The 13,682-nt window shown below is 44.7% G+C and overlaps 3 protein-coding genes across 5 annotated transcripts in view; 1 reads left to right on the top strand and 2 right to left on the bottom strand.

Annotated features, from left to right (window-relative positions):
- HEATR9 (HEAT repeat containing 9) overlaps positions 1-8,607 on the bottom strand; it is a 13,230-nt gene extending 4,623 nt beyond the window's left edge. The window contains exons 1-8 of one of the 2 annotated variants that reach the window (XM_008063465.2): positions 8,520-8,607; positions 6,806-6,855; positions 5,382-5,563; positions 4,959-5,085; positions 4,701-4,757; positions 4,451-4,507; positions 3,712-3,769; positions 3,203-3,333 (exon numbers count right to left, since the gene is read on the bottom strand). In XM_008063465.2, the coding sequence (XP_008061656.1) occupies positions 3,203-3,333; positions 3,712-3,769; positions 4,451-4,507; positions 4,701-4,757; positions 4,959-5,085; positions 5,382-5,563; positions 6,806-6,855; positions 8,520-8,607 (750 nt within the window). Of the gene's footprint in view, positions 1-3,202; positions 3,334-3,711; positions 3,770-4,450; positions 4,508-4,700; positions 4,758-4,958; positions 5,086-5,368; positions 5,564-6,805; positions 6,856-8,519 lie in introns of both variants that reach the window. The other variant, XM_021715222.1, reaches the window with a different exon arrangement.
- The window catches only part of LOC103265811 (TATA-binding protein-associated factor 2N), an 82,712-nt gene that overhangs the window by 51,365 nt on the left and 17,665 nt on the right, over positions 1-13,682 (top strand). The gene's annotated exons all lie outside the window — the stretch shown is intronic.
- The window catches only part of CCL5 (C-C motif chemokine ligand 5), a 30,201-nt gene that overhangs the window by 10,213 nt on the left and 6,306 nt on the right, over positions 1-13,682 (bottom strand). The window contains exon 3 of the mRNA XM_008063464.2: positions 11,349-11,582. Within this exon, the coding sequence (XP_008061655.1) occupies positions 11,495-11,582 (88 nt within the window). The 3' untranslated portion in view covers positions 11,349-11,494. The remainder of the gene's footprint in view (positions 1-11,348; positions 11,583-13,682) is intronic.

Consider the following 13,682-nt stretch of genomic DNA (forward strand, 5'->3'; position numbering starts at 1 on the left):
TCAGCCTTCCAAGTAGCTGGAACTACAGGTGTGCGCCACCTAACGCAGCTAATTTTTTGGTTTATCGTAGAGACAAGGTTCTGGCTACTAGAAGGCTGAGGTGGAAGTATCGCCTGCGCCCAGCAGGTCGAGGCTGTGGTGATGGCCATGAGCATGTCACTGCACTCCAGCCTGGGCGACAGAGTGAGACTCTGACTCAAAAAAAACCAAACATGTAAGTAATTTATCACCTCCCCTCCATTGACCTTTTCCTCCATTCTACCTCAGCCACTAATCTCACAGAGAGACCAGTTCATTACCCACAACTGCAGCTTCTCCATAATCTCCATGTCATGGATCCCACTCTCTGACCACCTGTTTTTCCAGCTCACCTCCTGATGCCAACAATCATTTGACTACAAAACGACTAACAGTGCATTGAGCCTACCACCTTGCACTGCTCCTCACCTCCTTCTCTCTTTTGCCCAACTTAAATTCCATGGTCCTGCTGTAATCACTCCCCTATCTCACTCTCAACTCCTTTAACCACTCTCACTCCATTGTACTCCCTTGACAGAACCACAATCCAAGTTAAATCTAACTCCCCACTTACTCTGTGTCTATGCTTGCTGGAGAAAAGCCCACAGTTATGTTGACTGATCTTGTTTTAAACATATGAACACAAACCTCATGTAGGTCTTAGTGCTGCCTGGTAATTGTACTGCTTTTCCCTGGGTAATTTGTTCTCACTCTCCTAATTCACACACTTTTCTCTGGAACTTCTAATAGTTTCCCCTCTATTCTTACTCTCAGTTGATGACCTTGCTTTCTACTTCATTGAGAAAACAAAAGCAACTAGAAAAGAAGTTCCATAACTACTATCATTTCTATCCAACTTCCAATACCTGCACTCCTGTGTTCTTCCTTTCCACTTGTTACTGTGGACTATAACCATCTATCTAAAGCCAGTCTTTTCACTTGGTTATTAGATCTCATTCCTTCTCACCTACTTAAGGACATCACTCAAGGGCATTGCTACTCTTTCCACTCTATTCAAAATTATTGTTATTTGTTCTAATAATGGATCATTACCCCTCAGCATAGAAACATGCTGGGCTTTTTTTTTTCTTTCCTAGACTCTACTTCTGGTGCCAACTACTACCTTTTCTAGCAAAACTTGGAAAGTTGTCCATACATACTGTCTCTAATTTCTCCCCAATCTCTCTTAAGCCCAATTAGGCCTTCACCTCTACCACCCCACCAAAATGGTTCTATTAAGATAATCAATGATTTTCACATTGTTAAATCTACGTATCAATTCTCAGTCCTTACATTATGTGATATGGTTGATTTCTCTCCTTTCCTGGATATATGTTCTTGATTTTAAGAAAACCGCACTCTTGGTTGTCTTCCTACTTTATTTGCCCTACTTTATGGGATGTGGATCCCCTAGCACTGGAGTGCCCTAAAGCTCAGTGATCTCATCTAGTTTGTGACAGTAAGTGCTGTCTTATAGGCCGACAATTCCCGAATTTCTTTCTCTAGTTCAGACTTCTCTCCTAAATTTCAATTGTATATTTAACCATTTACTTGCTGTTTCTCTTGGATTACCAGTAGACATCTCAAACATAACTTGTCCAAAACTGGACTTCTGATGTTACCCCCAGACCCATTCCACCTGTAGCTTTCTTGACCTTAGTTGATGACTACTTCATCTTTTCAGTTGCTAGGTCAAAAACCTTGGCTTCATCCTGTTTCTTCATGTCTTTTACAATTCACATTCAACCTGTCAGAGTTTTGCTTTTAAAATATATCTAGAATTTAATAACTTCTTACCAACTCCACTGTGACCACCATGGTCTAAGCTACCATTACATCTCACCAGGATGGTTTCAGTAGCCCCTTTGGTGTCCCTTCTTCCACTTTTGGCCCCTCCCCTGCACTCACAAACCTCTAATGCTCCTCCCTATTTCGTTCAGAGTAAAAGTTCAAGTACTTAAAATAGCCCAGAAGGCCCCAGATGATATTACTTACTTCTTTAACCTGAACTTTATTTCCTATCGCTGTGGTCCTACTCCATTTCAGTCACATCAGATTTCATGCTGTTCCTTGACCATGCCAAGCATGCTCCTGCCTTCGCATCGGTCCTTCTGGAATATGTCCTTTCAGATATATGTAAGGCTAACCCTCTCACCTTTTTTATGTCTTTGCTCAAGTGCACCTTCTAAATGACGTCTTCCCTGTCTACTATATTTAAGATTGCAACCCATCCTCATCCCCACTTGGCACTCTTGATCGCCCTTTACCCTTCCTACATAATTTTTCACATTGCATTTGTCACCTCTAACATGCTATGTAATTTTCTAACCAAATGTATTGGTTATTGGGTGTCTCCCTTCACTAGAATGTATACTCCACAGGGGCAGGAATCTTTGCTTGTTTAGTTCACAAGGGCCTAGGACAGTGTCTGGCTCATGACAGCTGCTTAATATATATTTGCTGAATAAATAGATGAATGAATGATGGGTTCTTTTTTATATGGAGCAGTGATGGGAGTCCAAGGAAGAGAACCCCAAAAGGGGAGAAAAACTGTGAGTAGTGTCAGAGGACTCTCTTGGGCCCCATCCTCTCTTGACAGAGGCTTTACTTTAATATGTTATTTTAGGGAACATAATGATGATGATTACCATTTAAAGAGCAAAGGCATTGTACTAGACCTTTTATATACATTCTTTATATACATTATCTTCTCAACAGTACTAGAAAAATTATAGATGCTTCTTGACTTACAATGGTATCATGTCCACAAGCACATCATAGGTTGAAAATATTGTTGATATTTTCAACTTACATTGGATGGGTTTATTGGGATATACCCTATGGCAGGTTGAGGAGCATACCAAAGGTGTATCTTGGTCGCACCATTGTAAAGGTGAGAAATTGTAATTGTAACCATTGTAAGGGACGCTCTGTACTGTCTCTATTTTAAATGAATAAACTGCAATGGGTTCTGAAAGTTCTGAAAGTTGTCTTTTCAGAGGTTATCTGATGTAAGTGGTCAAACCATATGCTTCTATTCAACTCCAGAGGGAACTCCACAAGGACAATGTCTTCTCCATCAAAACTGAGAGCTAGGTTACCTTCTTCCTGACCCAACACCCAGCCAGACCTATCAGTTAGCTTGTCCTGCTTTGCCCCAAATACAGACTCTCTTCCCAATCACCTTGTCTTTAGGGACAGCAGCCCAAGAGTTCAGAGCCGTACGTAGCCCCGTCAATGCCTCCATCCTTTGACCCTCGTTTTGCCCCTTCAGCTGTTTGATGAGAGCCCGGATCACATGCTTATTCAGGCAACCTGGACAGGGAGGGTCCTCAGGTCAGGGCAGAGCCTCAAATACTGTTCCTTTCTGTAAGGACCCACTGAACTCCACTGTGCCCTCAAATCCCAAGTTCTAAGTACTAGATGACAAGGTGTTGCCTAACTTCTCAGAACCCCAGAGCAGCCAGCTGAGCATGAGCTTAATCCAGGAGCCCTCCCTCTGCCTCTCTAATCTCTTCTCCCTTTCCACCCACCTTCCTCTCTGTTCAGTGTACCTAGAATAGTTCCCAGACCTTGCCAAATTCTGGTTTGGAGTGGTTGTATACTTCCTCCTTTTTGTCCTTACCTAAAGAAGAAAGTGGCTGCACTTTTTCACCTCCCCCATCTCCCTTCCCAGGAAGAGGACATACTCACCCAGGAGGGCCAGGGTTCGATAGGCCTCATACTTCACTTTCTCTGGACCGTTTTGGGCCTAATTTAAGAAGAGATGGATGACAGAAAAATAATAAGGCAATGGCATGGCAGAATTTTAGGGAATAACTCAGCTTAACTTTTCATTTTACGAAAGAAGAGACTGGGTCCTAGAAAGTGACCTGTCTATGCTCAAATACATAATGTAGACAAGATGGTACAGTAGAAGGAACAATGAATTTGGGAGCTAGACATCTGTTCGAATCTCTATCTGGTACCCAGTAGCCACTTGGCCTTGGGCAAGTCTCTTTGTCTCTCAGAGTTTCTATTTTCTCATTAGAAAAATACAGATACTAATACCTATTCCTAGTGTTCTTGTAAGAGTTAAAATGAGATTGTAGATAAGAATGCATGCTCCTAATGGTAAACTGGCATACAAACACGGGGTGTTTTCAGTTAAGGTAGAGAATATACTCAGTCCTGGTATTTAGGCTTTCCTGGCTTTTCAGTCAAGTGTCTTTTCTGCTACACCAAGGGGATTTTTCAGATTCTCCCTTCCCCATCTTTCAGATCCAGCTTCTCTTCTTAGATGCCAGGGGCATGAGATGGGGGCATGCCACACACCTTGCTGGGTCTGAGCCATTATCCTGGCACCCTGGAGATCTTTGTCTGTACACATGGGTCCACACTCTACGCATCTCAGACCCTATTTCCTTTTTTCCTGAATTCCATGCAGACTCACCACCTGCCGTAGTGCCTCCATGATAAACTTGTCACTGATGCCCAAGCACCCCAGAGCCTGCAGGAAGAGGGTTGGAGGAAAGGGAAGAGACCTTGGATACCACCCCCAGGAGTTACTATCCTCTGGACACAACTGGAGGTTGTACCTGGAATCCCACCCCTTCCCACCCTCCACCTCAAGCAGCTCTTTACTTTCCAGGTCAGTCAATGCCTAGCTATATCCACCCTCCTCCACCCTTGCCTCTTCTCACCTGTGCTGCATAGAACTGCTCATCCTCTCTAGGAGATTTCAGGCTTTCTGTGAGTTCCTGCCCATTTAAGGCAGCCAGTGGAAAGGAAGAAAGAAAATGTAGTTGTAAAACTTCAAACTTAAAGGAGCCCATCCAATCCAATCCCTTCTCTCCCTCCATTTTGCAGGCAGGGACTGAGGGCTGAAGTGTGGTGTGAGCCTAAGGTAAAAGCAACCATAGGGAGGGAGTCTCCCCATCCCCCTCCACCATGGTCCTGACCTTTAACCTTTGCCACTTCAGGGAGTCTCTGGTAGGCTCTAAGGGCCTGGATCCCACCTGAGATTTTGTAATCAACTTGCTCATGGGTAGATGGAATTTTGGGGTGTGGGTCCCCTCTTTGAGGTACCTGTGTGAGAGAGAAATTGCACAGGCAGTCTCGGTTGCCTTGTACCTTCCCTCCTCATGTTGCAACCCTGCCTCTGCCACAGGGCCTCAGCTCAGCTCAGAGATGAAACCAGAGGAAGGCAGGTGAGGTCTCAGTGATACCCACCTGAGCTGAGCCGAGTTGCACTTCTATCCAGGCTCCTCTTTAGGACCTGTATGCTGACTTGCCCCACTCCCTGGCCTACCCCTTCCTTGTCCCTCCTTTCTTTCCTAGAAGATGTGGAGGGTGAGGAAAATATGGAAGCAGGCAAAGCATACTTGGGGTGATCTTGCATTTTCCGCAACATCTTCTGGGCCTCTCGTTCCTCTCGCTGATTATACAGGGTGTGCCAGTGTGTGTAGATCTCAGGCTTCTTGGAGTAGCAGTAAGGGACCGAGTTTGGCTTGCTTGGGTGCTGCCTCCAACACTCCGGACTTGGAGGAAACTCTTCCTTTGGTATCTGGCAGGGGGCAGGGGGGAGTGGTAGAGGAGCAGTCAGAGGGGTCCCCTAGTCCTTACTTGTAGAGGAAAGGGGAGAAGGGGGGTGAAGGGAAGGGAGAGGAGGGTGAGACAGCCCTTCAGCCTCTCATCTGGCCTGGAGTCATAGCTATCACCTAACCCATGGTGGGACTTGGGCAAGTGACTTCATCCTACCAAGGTCTCAGTCTTCTTATTTGTGAAATGGGGCTGATGATTCTCGTTCTGTTACCCTCCCAAGGTTGCTGTGAAGATCAAAAGAGATCTAGATTGTGAAGACATTGGAGATCTGTAAATCAATCTGAGAACATTGTTTAGTTGAGGATCTCAAAGCTCTTTGAAAAATCATTTGGGCAGGTAGACGAAAAGGCAAGGGGTGGGGGAGATATGGAGTAATGGTGAAACAAAAGGCTACTGCTTACTCAGATATTTGAGTGCCTGCCAGTGTCAAGTGCTAGGGTTGCAGTTATCATCCCTGCCTCATGGAACTTAGCAGTTTAGTTGGAAAAACAGACTTTCTTGAAATAGTCTCCCTCTTAAACAACTGTGAAACTACAGCTTTGACTATACAGAGGGGTTGGGGTGGGTCAGGGGCTTTCCCTGAGGATTTGTCTGGGATCCATTCCTGTCTCTTCTCAAGCCTTTCTATCGTTACAACAAATTTCTTTGGGCAACGAGGAAAATGGCTTCAGCTAGTGGCTTTAACTTGGTGACTGAGAAGATCAAAATATGGGTTCTCAAGGGATTGGCATGATTTCAGAAAACAGAGCATTGGGTCGCAGAGATTAGGGATGCCATATTTGCAAAACAAAACTCCACAAACAAATCCAGGACATCAAGTTAAATTTGGGTTTCAAGTAATGAATGAAATATCTGGGATACATTTATGCTAAAAAAGCACAAACCATCTGTTGTTTATCTGAAATTCAAATTTAATTGGGCATCTTGTTTTTTATCTGGCAATCCTAACTGTGAGGGTTCCTGTGTTAACTAATAAATATGGCACCCATTAATAAGCACTCCCTGCATAGCCCAGGCTTTTTAGACTTTGTCTCATAGGAACTCTACAGAAAGAGATGGGCAGGGGCTGGCCTGTGGCAAAGAGAAAGTGACTAGTCCAAGGTCACACATGTCAGAGTTCTGTGAGCTGTCCTGAACTCGAAGGGATAGTTTGCTACCCCTCCTACTTTCACAGCTCCTATGGTGGCAGAATTAAGGTACTTACCTGGTAGCAGGACAAGGGCAGGTGAACAGGAGCCATGGCTTTTCTGAATTCTGGGAAGAGGGATAAGAGCATGTGTGTGGTACAAATGAAACACAAATTGTAAAGGTGGGCTAAAGAATCATTTCCAGGCATTCATTTATTCATCATTTAGTGAAGACTAGTACCAGACATCAGGGAGATAATTCCTGCCCTTAAGGGGCTTCTACTCTTCTAGTACCTTGCTACTCAAAATGTTGTCCATGGAATTACAGCATTGCCATAGCCTGGGAGCTTCTCAGAAATGAAGGATCTCAGGCTCCACCCTCAGACCTACTGAATGAGGATCTTAATTTTTAACAAGATCCCTAGGTGATTCTTATGTATGTTGAAGTTTGAGAACTTCAACAGGGTGTTCTCAACCTTGGCTACATATTAGAATTATTTGAAAGAGCTTTGAACATGCCTACAGCCTACATCAGCCTAATCAAATCAGATTCTGTGGGGATGGGGTGTAGATGTTTCAGAAAGCACCACAGAAGATTCAAATGTGCAGCTGAGGGTAAAAACTATTGGTGTTGTTCAGTTTCTTAAACTTGGGTGTGCATTAGAATTACCTGGGGAGCTTGTTAAAACAGTATAGTACACCTCAACAGTACTATAAACATCATAGATGCGACTCAGCTTGCGATGGCATCACATCCCAACAAACCCATTGTAAGTTAAAAATATTGTTGATATTTTCAAGTGACAGTGGATGGGCTTATTGGGACATAACCCCATAGTCAAGGAGTGTGCTGAATGTATATTGTCTACCATGTCACAGTATTTGATCCACTAGTGGGGGGTCGGGTCTGAGAATTTGCATTTCTAGCAAGATGCTGATGCTGGGACCACATTTTGAGAAGCCTTGGTTTAGTTGGAGAGACATGTTTCTCAGTGATTAACAGAGGGAAATGGATGTGAAGGTAGATACAGGAACAGGTAGTACAGATGAGGCGCACATAACTTGGCTGGGAGAATCAGGGAAGGTTTCCCAGGAGGGATTATATGCAAGTTTAGTCTTCAGTACAACCACATAGATAAGGGGGAAGGTCATTAGGCATGGGGAACACCTAATTGGAGGTGTGAAAGTTGGGGGAGTGGGGTGCAGGTGGATAGAGAATGGTGGCCAGGTGTGGGAGCAGAAGCTGGGAAGACACACAGGTGTGTCCCATCTTAGAGGGCCCTGCAGGCCCAGCTGATGAGTTGGAGACTTACATTCAAAACTGTGGGGAGTCTTCAAAATGTCCAAGGGCCTGCCCTGACCTTTCTCATGAATTTGCTGAACTCACCTAGGCTTTTGCTTGGAAGTGACAGCCAGGTGGCTTTTCTTTCTTTCTTTCTTTCTTTTTTTTTTGAGTTGGAGTCTCACTCTGTCGCCCAGACTGGAGTGCAGTGGCCGCTCCTGGCGACTGCAGCCTTGGCCTGCTGGGCTCTGGCAATCCTTCCACCTCAGCTTTCCAAGTAGCTGGAACTACAGGTGCGCGCTACCATGCCCAGCTAATTTTTTGATTTATTGTAGAGATGAGGTCTTGCCAAGTTGCCCAGGTGGGTTTTGAACCCGCGGGCGCAGGCAATCCACTCACCTCAGCCTCCCAAAGCGTGGGATTACAGGTTGACCCACCGAGCCCGGCTCAGGTGGCTTTTCTTTTTTGACTCCTGACCCTGGCTCTGTTACTGTCCATTCCAGCCTCACCTTTTGTCCTGTGTGGATATTCCAGCCATGGGTACATGAACATTGTCCTAGAGATGTTGAAGATATCGGCTAAATTTTCATAGGTCATCCTCTTCTTCTCCTAATGAGTCAGAGGGAACTGGAGAACAGGAAACACAGGGCTGTTGGGGGAATGGGAGCACAGCTGGAGGATACCTGTCCTCTGTGGCACAAGAGGGACCGATGAGGTGTTCAGATCTCTGGAAGTAGAAGATTCCAAGTGCTGAGCAACCAGATTCCTTTGGTAAATAGAACACTCACGTTCCATTCTTGAGCCCCAGCCCAGGCATCTACTGGCCTGTGGACTTGATCTAGTCTCTTTACCTCTCTGAGCTTCAGGCTTCTCATCTGAAAAGTGGGAAAGTCATGCCTTTCTGGCTAGCTAGAGGAGCTGTGGTGAGGTATACATTGGAAAGGAAAGTCAAAGCGTTTGGTGAACTGTCAAGCTCAAGTAAACCCATGTTAGTTAAGATCAGGGGTTGTTCTTAGAATTAGTCATCAGGAAAATGGCAGATGGGAAAGTACTTTGTATTTACCACCCCCCACAAAAGACTAAATTACTCTTATCTGAGTGGTAAGGAGCTGCCTTTCACCTCCTGTATCTGCAGCTCACAGTCCTTTCTCTTCCTTTTCTACCTGTTAAACTGTTACTCCAGTATTTCAAAGTCCACTCAAATGTCATCTCATCTCTGAACTCTCTCTCCTTCCCCAGACTCCCTGCCTCACCCTACACAGTGATGTAATCCCCCCACCCACCCCACAACGTGACCACAGCCTTTTGTACAGTTGCTGCACTTTGTGTTTATTATATGTATAATCTGTTCATAGGTCCATCTTCCTCACTGGACTGTGAGCTGCCTAATGGTCAAGACTGTGGTTTGTGGCTTATTCACCTCTCTATTTGACTGCCTCATGCCCCTTCCCCCTCTCCCCTCACCCCCGTGCATAACATAGTCCTTGGCACACAGCAGGTCTCTCACTCTAGCAAGAAAACATGGACATGGGTCACTAAGTCACCATCACCAGTAAATTGACATCACGTGCTCTGACATGATGCACCGAGAAAGACAACATCACCCATGTGGTATTCCTACTAAAAATGTTTAATCTGAATCTATTTATGAGGAAATAATCAGGCAAATCCAAACTAGGAACTATTCTACAAAAATCTGAACCCTAAAAAATATCAATTTCCTTAAAGACAAAAAAAAATATGTTAAAGGATACTAAAACTATACAGATACTAGAATGTCCTTGTTATCAGGAGACACCTACTAAAACTTTTAAGGGTGAAGTGATATCACTTCTGCAACATACTCTAAAATGGCTCAGGAGAAAAAAGTATATATTAACCATACACACACACATAAAGCAAATGTGATAAGATGTTAATATTTGATTCTAGATGAAGGGTATATGATGTATTCTTGTAAATTTATTTGTTTGTTTACTTATTTATTTTTTGGAACTTGGGTCTCACTCTGTTGCCCAGGCTGGAGTGCAGTGGCCCAATCACAGCCTCAAACTCCTGGGTTCAGGCGATCTTTCTGCCTCAACCTCCTAGGTAGCTGAGAATACAGATGTGCACCACCATGCTTGGCTAATTTGTACTTTTTTGTAGAGATGAGGTTTTACTATCTTGCCCAGACTGGTCTGGAACTCCTGGGCTCAAGCAATCCTCCTGCCTCAGCCTACCAAAGTGCTGGGATTATAGGTATGAGCCACTGTGCCCAGCCCTATTGCACATTTTTGTAGGTTTGAAATTTTGCAAATTGAAGGTGGTTAGAAACAAAAACAAAAACATGGGCTTTGGCCTTAGACCTCGTGGGTTTAATCTTAACTGTAAAACTTCCTTGCCTGCTTTATTTTTCTTTGAGCTCTGGGACTTTGGTCAAATCATTTTGCTTTCTTGCCAAAGGTTTCCCTAACTATAAACAGGGCTAATAATAGTACCTAACCCCATAGGATTATAAGGATAAAGAAGGATGATGAATGTGAGGGACTGCGCCAATGCCTGACACATAGTGAGTGCTCAGTTAATGTTAACTATAGTTATGACAGTATATATTGTCAATATATATTCACATGAAGGAACTCACAGGTAGGAAAGTTGGGATACTCCCACCTTAAAGTTACTGGCTATACTTCATTCTTCTTATTTGAAAGACCTAGGATGTTTGAAATTGCTCTTAAATTCTATTCTGGGGCCAAAGGGGGTGGTAAAGACACCCACCAGGGATGAGGTGTAGGGTAGGCTAGGGTAGAAGGGCTAACCAAGGTCTGAGGCAACAGGAAGGTGCTGTGGTGGGAGTGAGTTAAACTCCTGGGGACTTGAGGGTAGGGACATAGTGACTGTTCTTTCCCCCCACCCTCCAGTGGATAAGTCGTGGGTTACTTAAATTGCTCTGCCTACCCATGCTTCCTTCTTGGAGAGCTTCTGCTCTCAGCCCTGCTCACTGGACAGAACCACAGCTCCACAGTCTAGGCTGGACATCAGGTGTGTGCATCCCCTGGATGCAGTGTGCATGCTTAATGCTCGTGGAGAAGGAGGGTTCCTGAGGAAGAAATACAACCAAAAGCCAGATTTGTAATTGCATTGGTAATTTTAATAGAAAGCTGCTTTTTCATGTTTGCTGTTCAGTCCTGGTGATGGGCTGAAATGGGAACTTAGAAGCCCAGATGTTTTTGCCTCTAGAGGCATGCTGACCTCCTTCCTGGTTGCAGAGTCATGGCCAAGTGAAGGGGCCTGAAACGCAGAGCCTAGAGACTCCCTTTTACAAGACAGCCTCGGTAGCTCTCCCAGGCATTCACTGGAGGAGGCTTTTATAACTGCTGCTGTGCCCTCCAAGGAGGAGGTGAGGGTAGGGGATTGGGAGGAAGCCTCCAAAGCTGGTTAGGGCAAGAGCAAGCAGCAACAGAAGAGTTTGTGCAAGTTTAACTTCAAGGTGTCCTCCATCCTAGCTCATCTCCAAAGAGTTGATGTACTCCCGAACCCATTTCTTCTCTGGGTTGGCACATACCTGGCGGTTCTTTCGGGTGACAAAGCTATGGGAGAGGAAAGGAAGTGGGTGAGACTTTGTAAGCACTGTGACAGCCATCTGGTAGATGAAGTGGATTAAGACATAAAGGAAAATGATGATGGTACTATGGTAGGACATTTTTGGAGCTCCCTAAGACTTTATTTGTGGCTTTTAAGGAGAGGACATTTCCTCTTCTGTTGGATCAAAGGGCTTCAAGCCAGAAGCAAATTTGTGTGCATTTGAATCCCCACACAGACACATGCAGCCTGAAAAGCTAAGGGAATTTCGAACCTTGGAACCTAGGGTTGAGCTGGCCAGCTGGAGCCTTTTCTCAGCACTTTTTCTATACCGGATCCTGTGCTGGGTGCTTAAGATGCAGAGGAAGGGCAAGGCGCGGTGGCTTAAGCCTGTAATCTCAGCACTTTGGGAAGCTGAGGCGAGAGGATTGCCTGAGCTCAGGGGTTCGAGACCAGCCTCGGCAAGTTGGTGAGACCTTGTCTCTACAATAAATCAAAAGATTAGCTGAGCGTGGTAGCACATGCCTATAGTTCCAGCTACTTGGAAGCCTGAATTGGAATGTTCATCTCAGTCCAGCAGGTCGAGGCTGGGGTGGCTGTGAGCTTGCTGCTGCACTCCAGCCTGGGTGACAGAGTGAGACTTCAACTCAAAAAAAAAAAAAAAAAAAAAGATGCAGAGGAAATAAAATGTTCCCTACAAACTGAGTCATGGCTGAGTAAGTGGGAGATGGAAGTGCTTGAAAGAATGAATGATTTGGCTTTAGGCAACACAGTGCTTGGCACAGAGTAGACACTCAACTAATGAATATGAGTATATCTATGCATGGAGTGGTGAGTGAGAGAAGGACATGAACTTGAGTCTTTTTTTTTGTTTTGTTTTTTTGAGTCGGAGTCTCACTTTGTTGCCCAGACTAGAGTACAGTCAGTAGCATGCTCACGGCCAATGCAGCCTTGACCTGCTGGGCTCAGTCATTTCTTCTGCCTCAGCCTTCCAGATGGCTGGAACCACAGGTGTGCACCACCATGCTTGGCTTATTTTTTGATTTATTTTAGAGACGAGGTCTCACCAAGTTGCCCAGGCTGATCTTGAACCGTTGGGCATAGGCAATCCTCTCATCTTGGACTCCCAAAGTGCTGGGATTACTGGCTTGGGCCACTGCATCCGGCCTGGACTTAAGTCTTGATCACTAGTTATAGGCAAATCACTGAAGGCCTCTGAGTCTGTTTGCTCATCTCTAAAATGTGGATAGAAATAATTTCTACTTTGCACAGTTGATGTGAAGCTCACTATGTGGGAAGACATTTTGAAAAATATCATTCATGTGCTGATGTTATTAGGATGCTGTGCAACCTCTGCTTTAGGGTGAAGCATTGCAACATGAGACCAGAGGTCCTTGTATTGGACACTGTGGCTCACAGAGGTTGAGGGCCCTCAGATATTGGCTATGTCAAAGCACTTCTACCAATGAGCCAGCCAGAATGTAGAGACCTGTGACAGTCAGAGGCATTATATCTACAGGCATTGATGGTGTAAGCTGGAAGTACATAAATTGGGGGTCGTGAGGGTCATTCCAGCTGCCTGCCTCACGTCTGCTGGGAGACTGATTCTACCTGTAGAAGACCTTGGGCCTTGATAGCCAATTAACACATTACTTCTGGGTTAGCTCTTTCTACTTGGCCCTTTCTCATTTTGGCTTCTCCGTTAGGGTGTTTTTTTTGTACATTATTATTATCATCATTTGAAATTTGAATACTGATTTTACTTAAGTTAGAACGCCAGATAAAATTTATTTTAGAGATTTATAGGAAGAAAACTATTTGTTGTACAACTGTCCAGAAGTTTATTCTTTAAATCTTATTGAACCATACAGCATGCGACATTATTTTATGGCATAACGAAAGAATTATATGTCTCAAGCAATACAGGAAATTTATAATTCAACCTTTGTTTTTGTGATTAGTACCATATTTTGTTTGTTTGTTTTTGAGTTGGAGTCTCACTCTGTTGCCCAGACTGGAGTGCAGTGGCCGCTCCTGTCACTGCGGCCTCGACCTGCTGGGCTCCGGCGATCCTTCCGCCTCAGCCTTCCAAGTAGCCGGAATTACAG

The sequence above is a fragment of the Carlito syrichta genome, unplaced genomic scaffold (genome assembly GCF_000164805.1).
Source record: "Carlito syrichta isolate Samal-C Ts95f unplaced genomic scaffold, Tarsius_syrichta-2.0.1 Scaffold306854, whole genome shotgun sequence".
Lineage (NCBI taxonomy): Eukaryota > Metazoa > Chordata > Mammalia > Primates > Tarsiidae > Carlito > Carlito syrichta.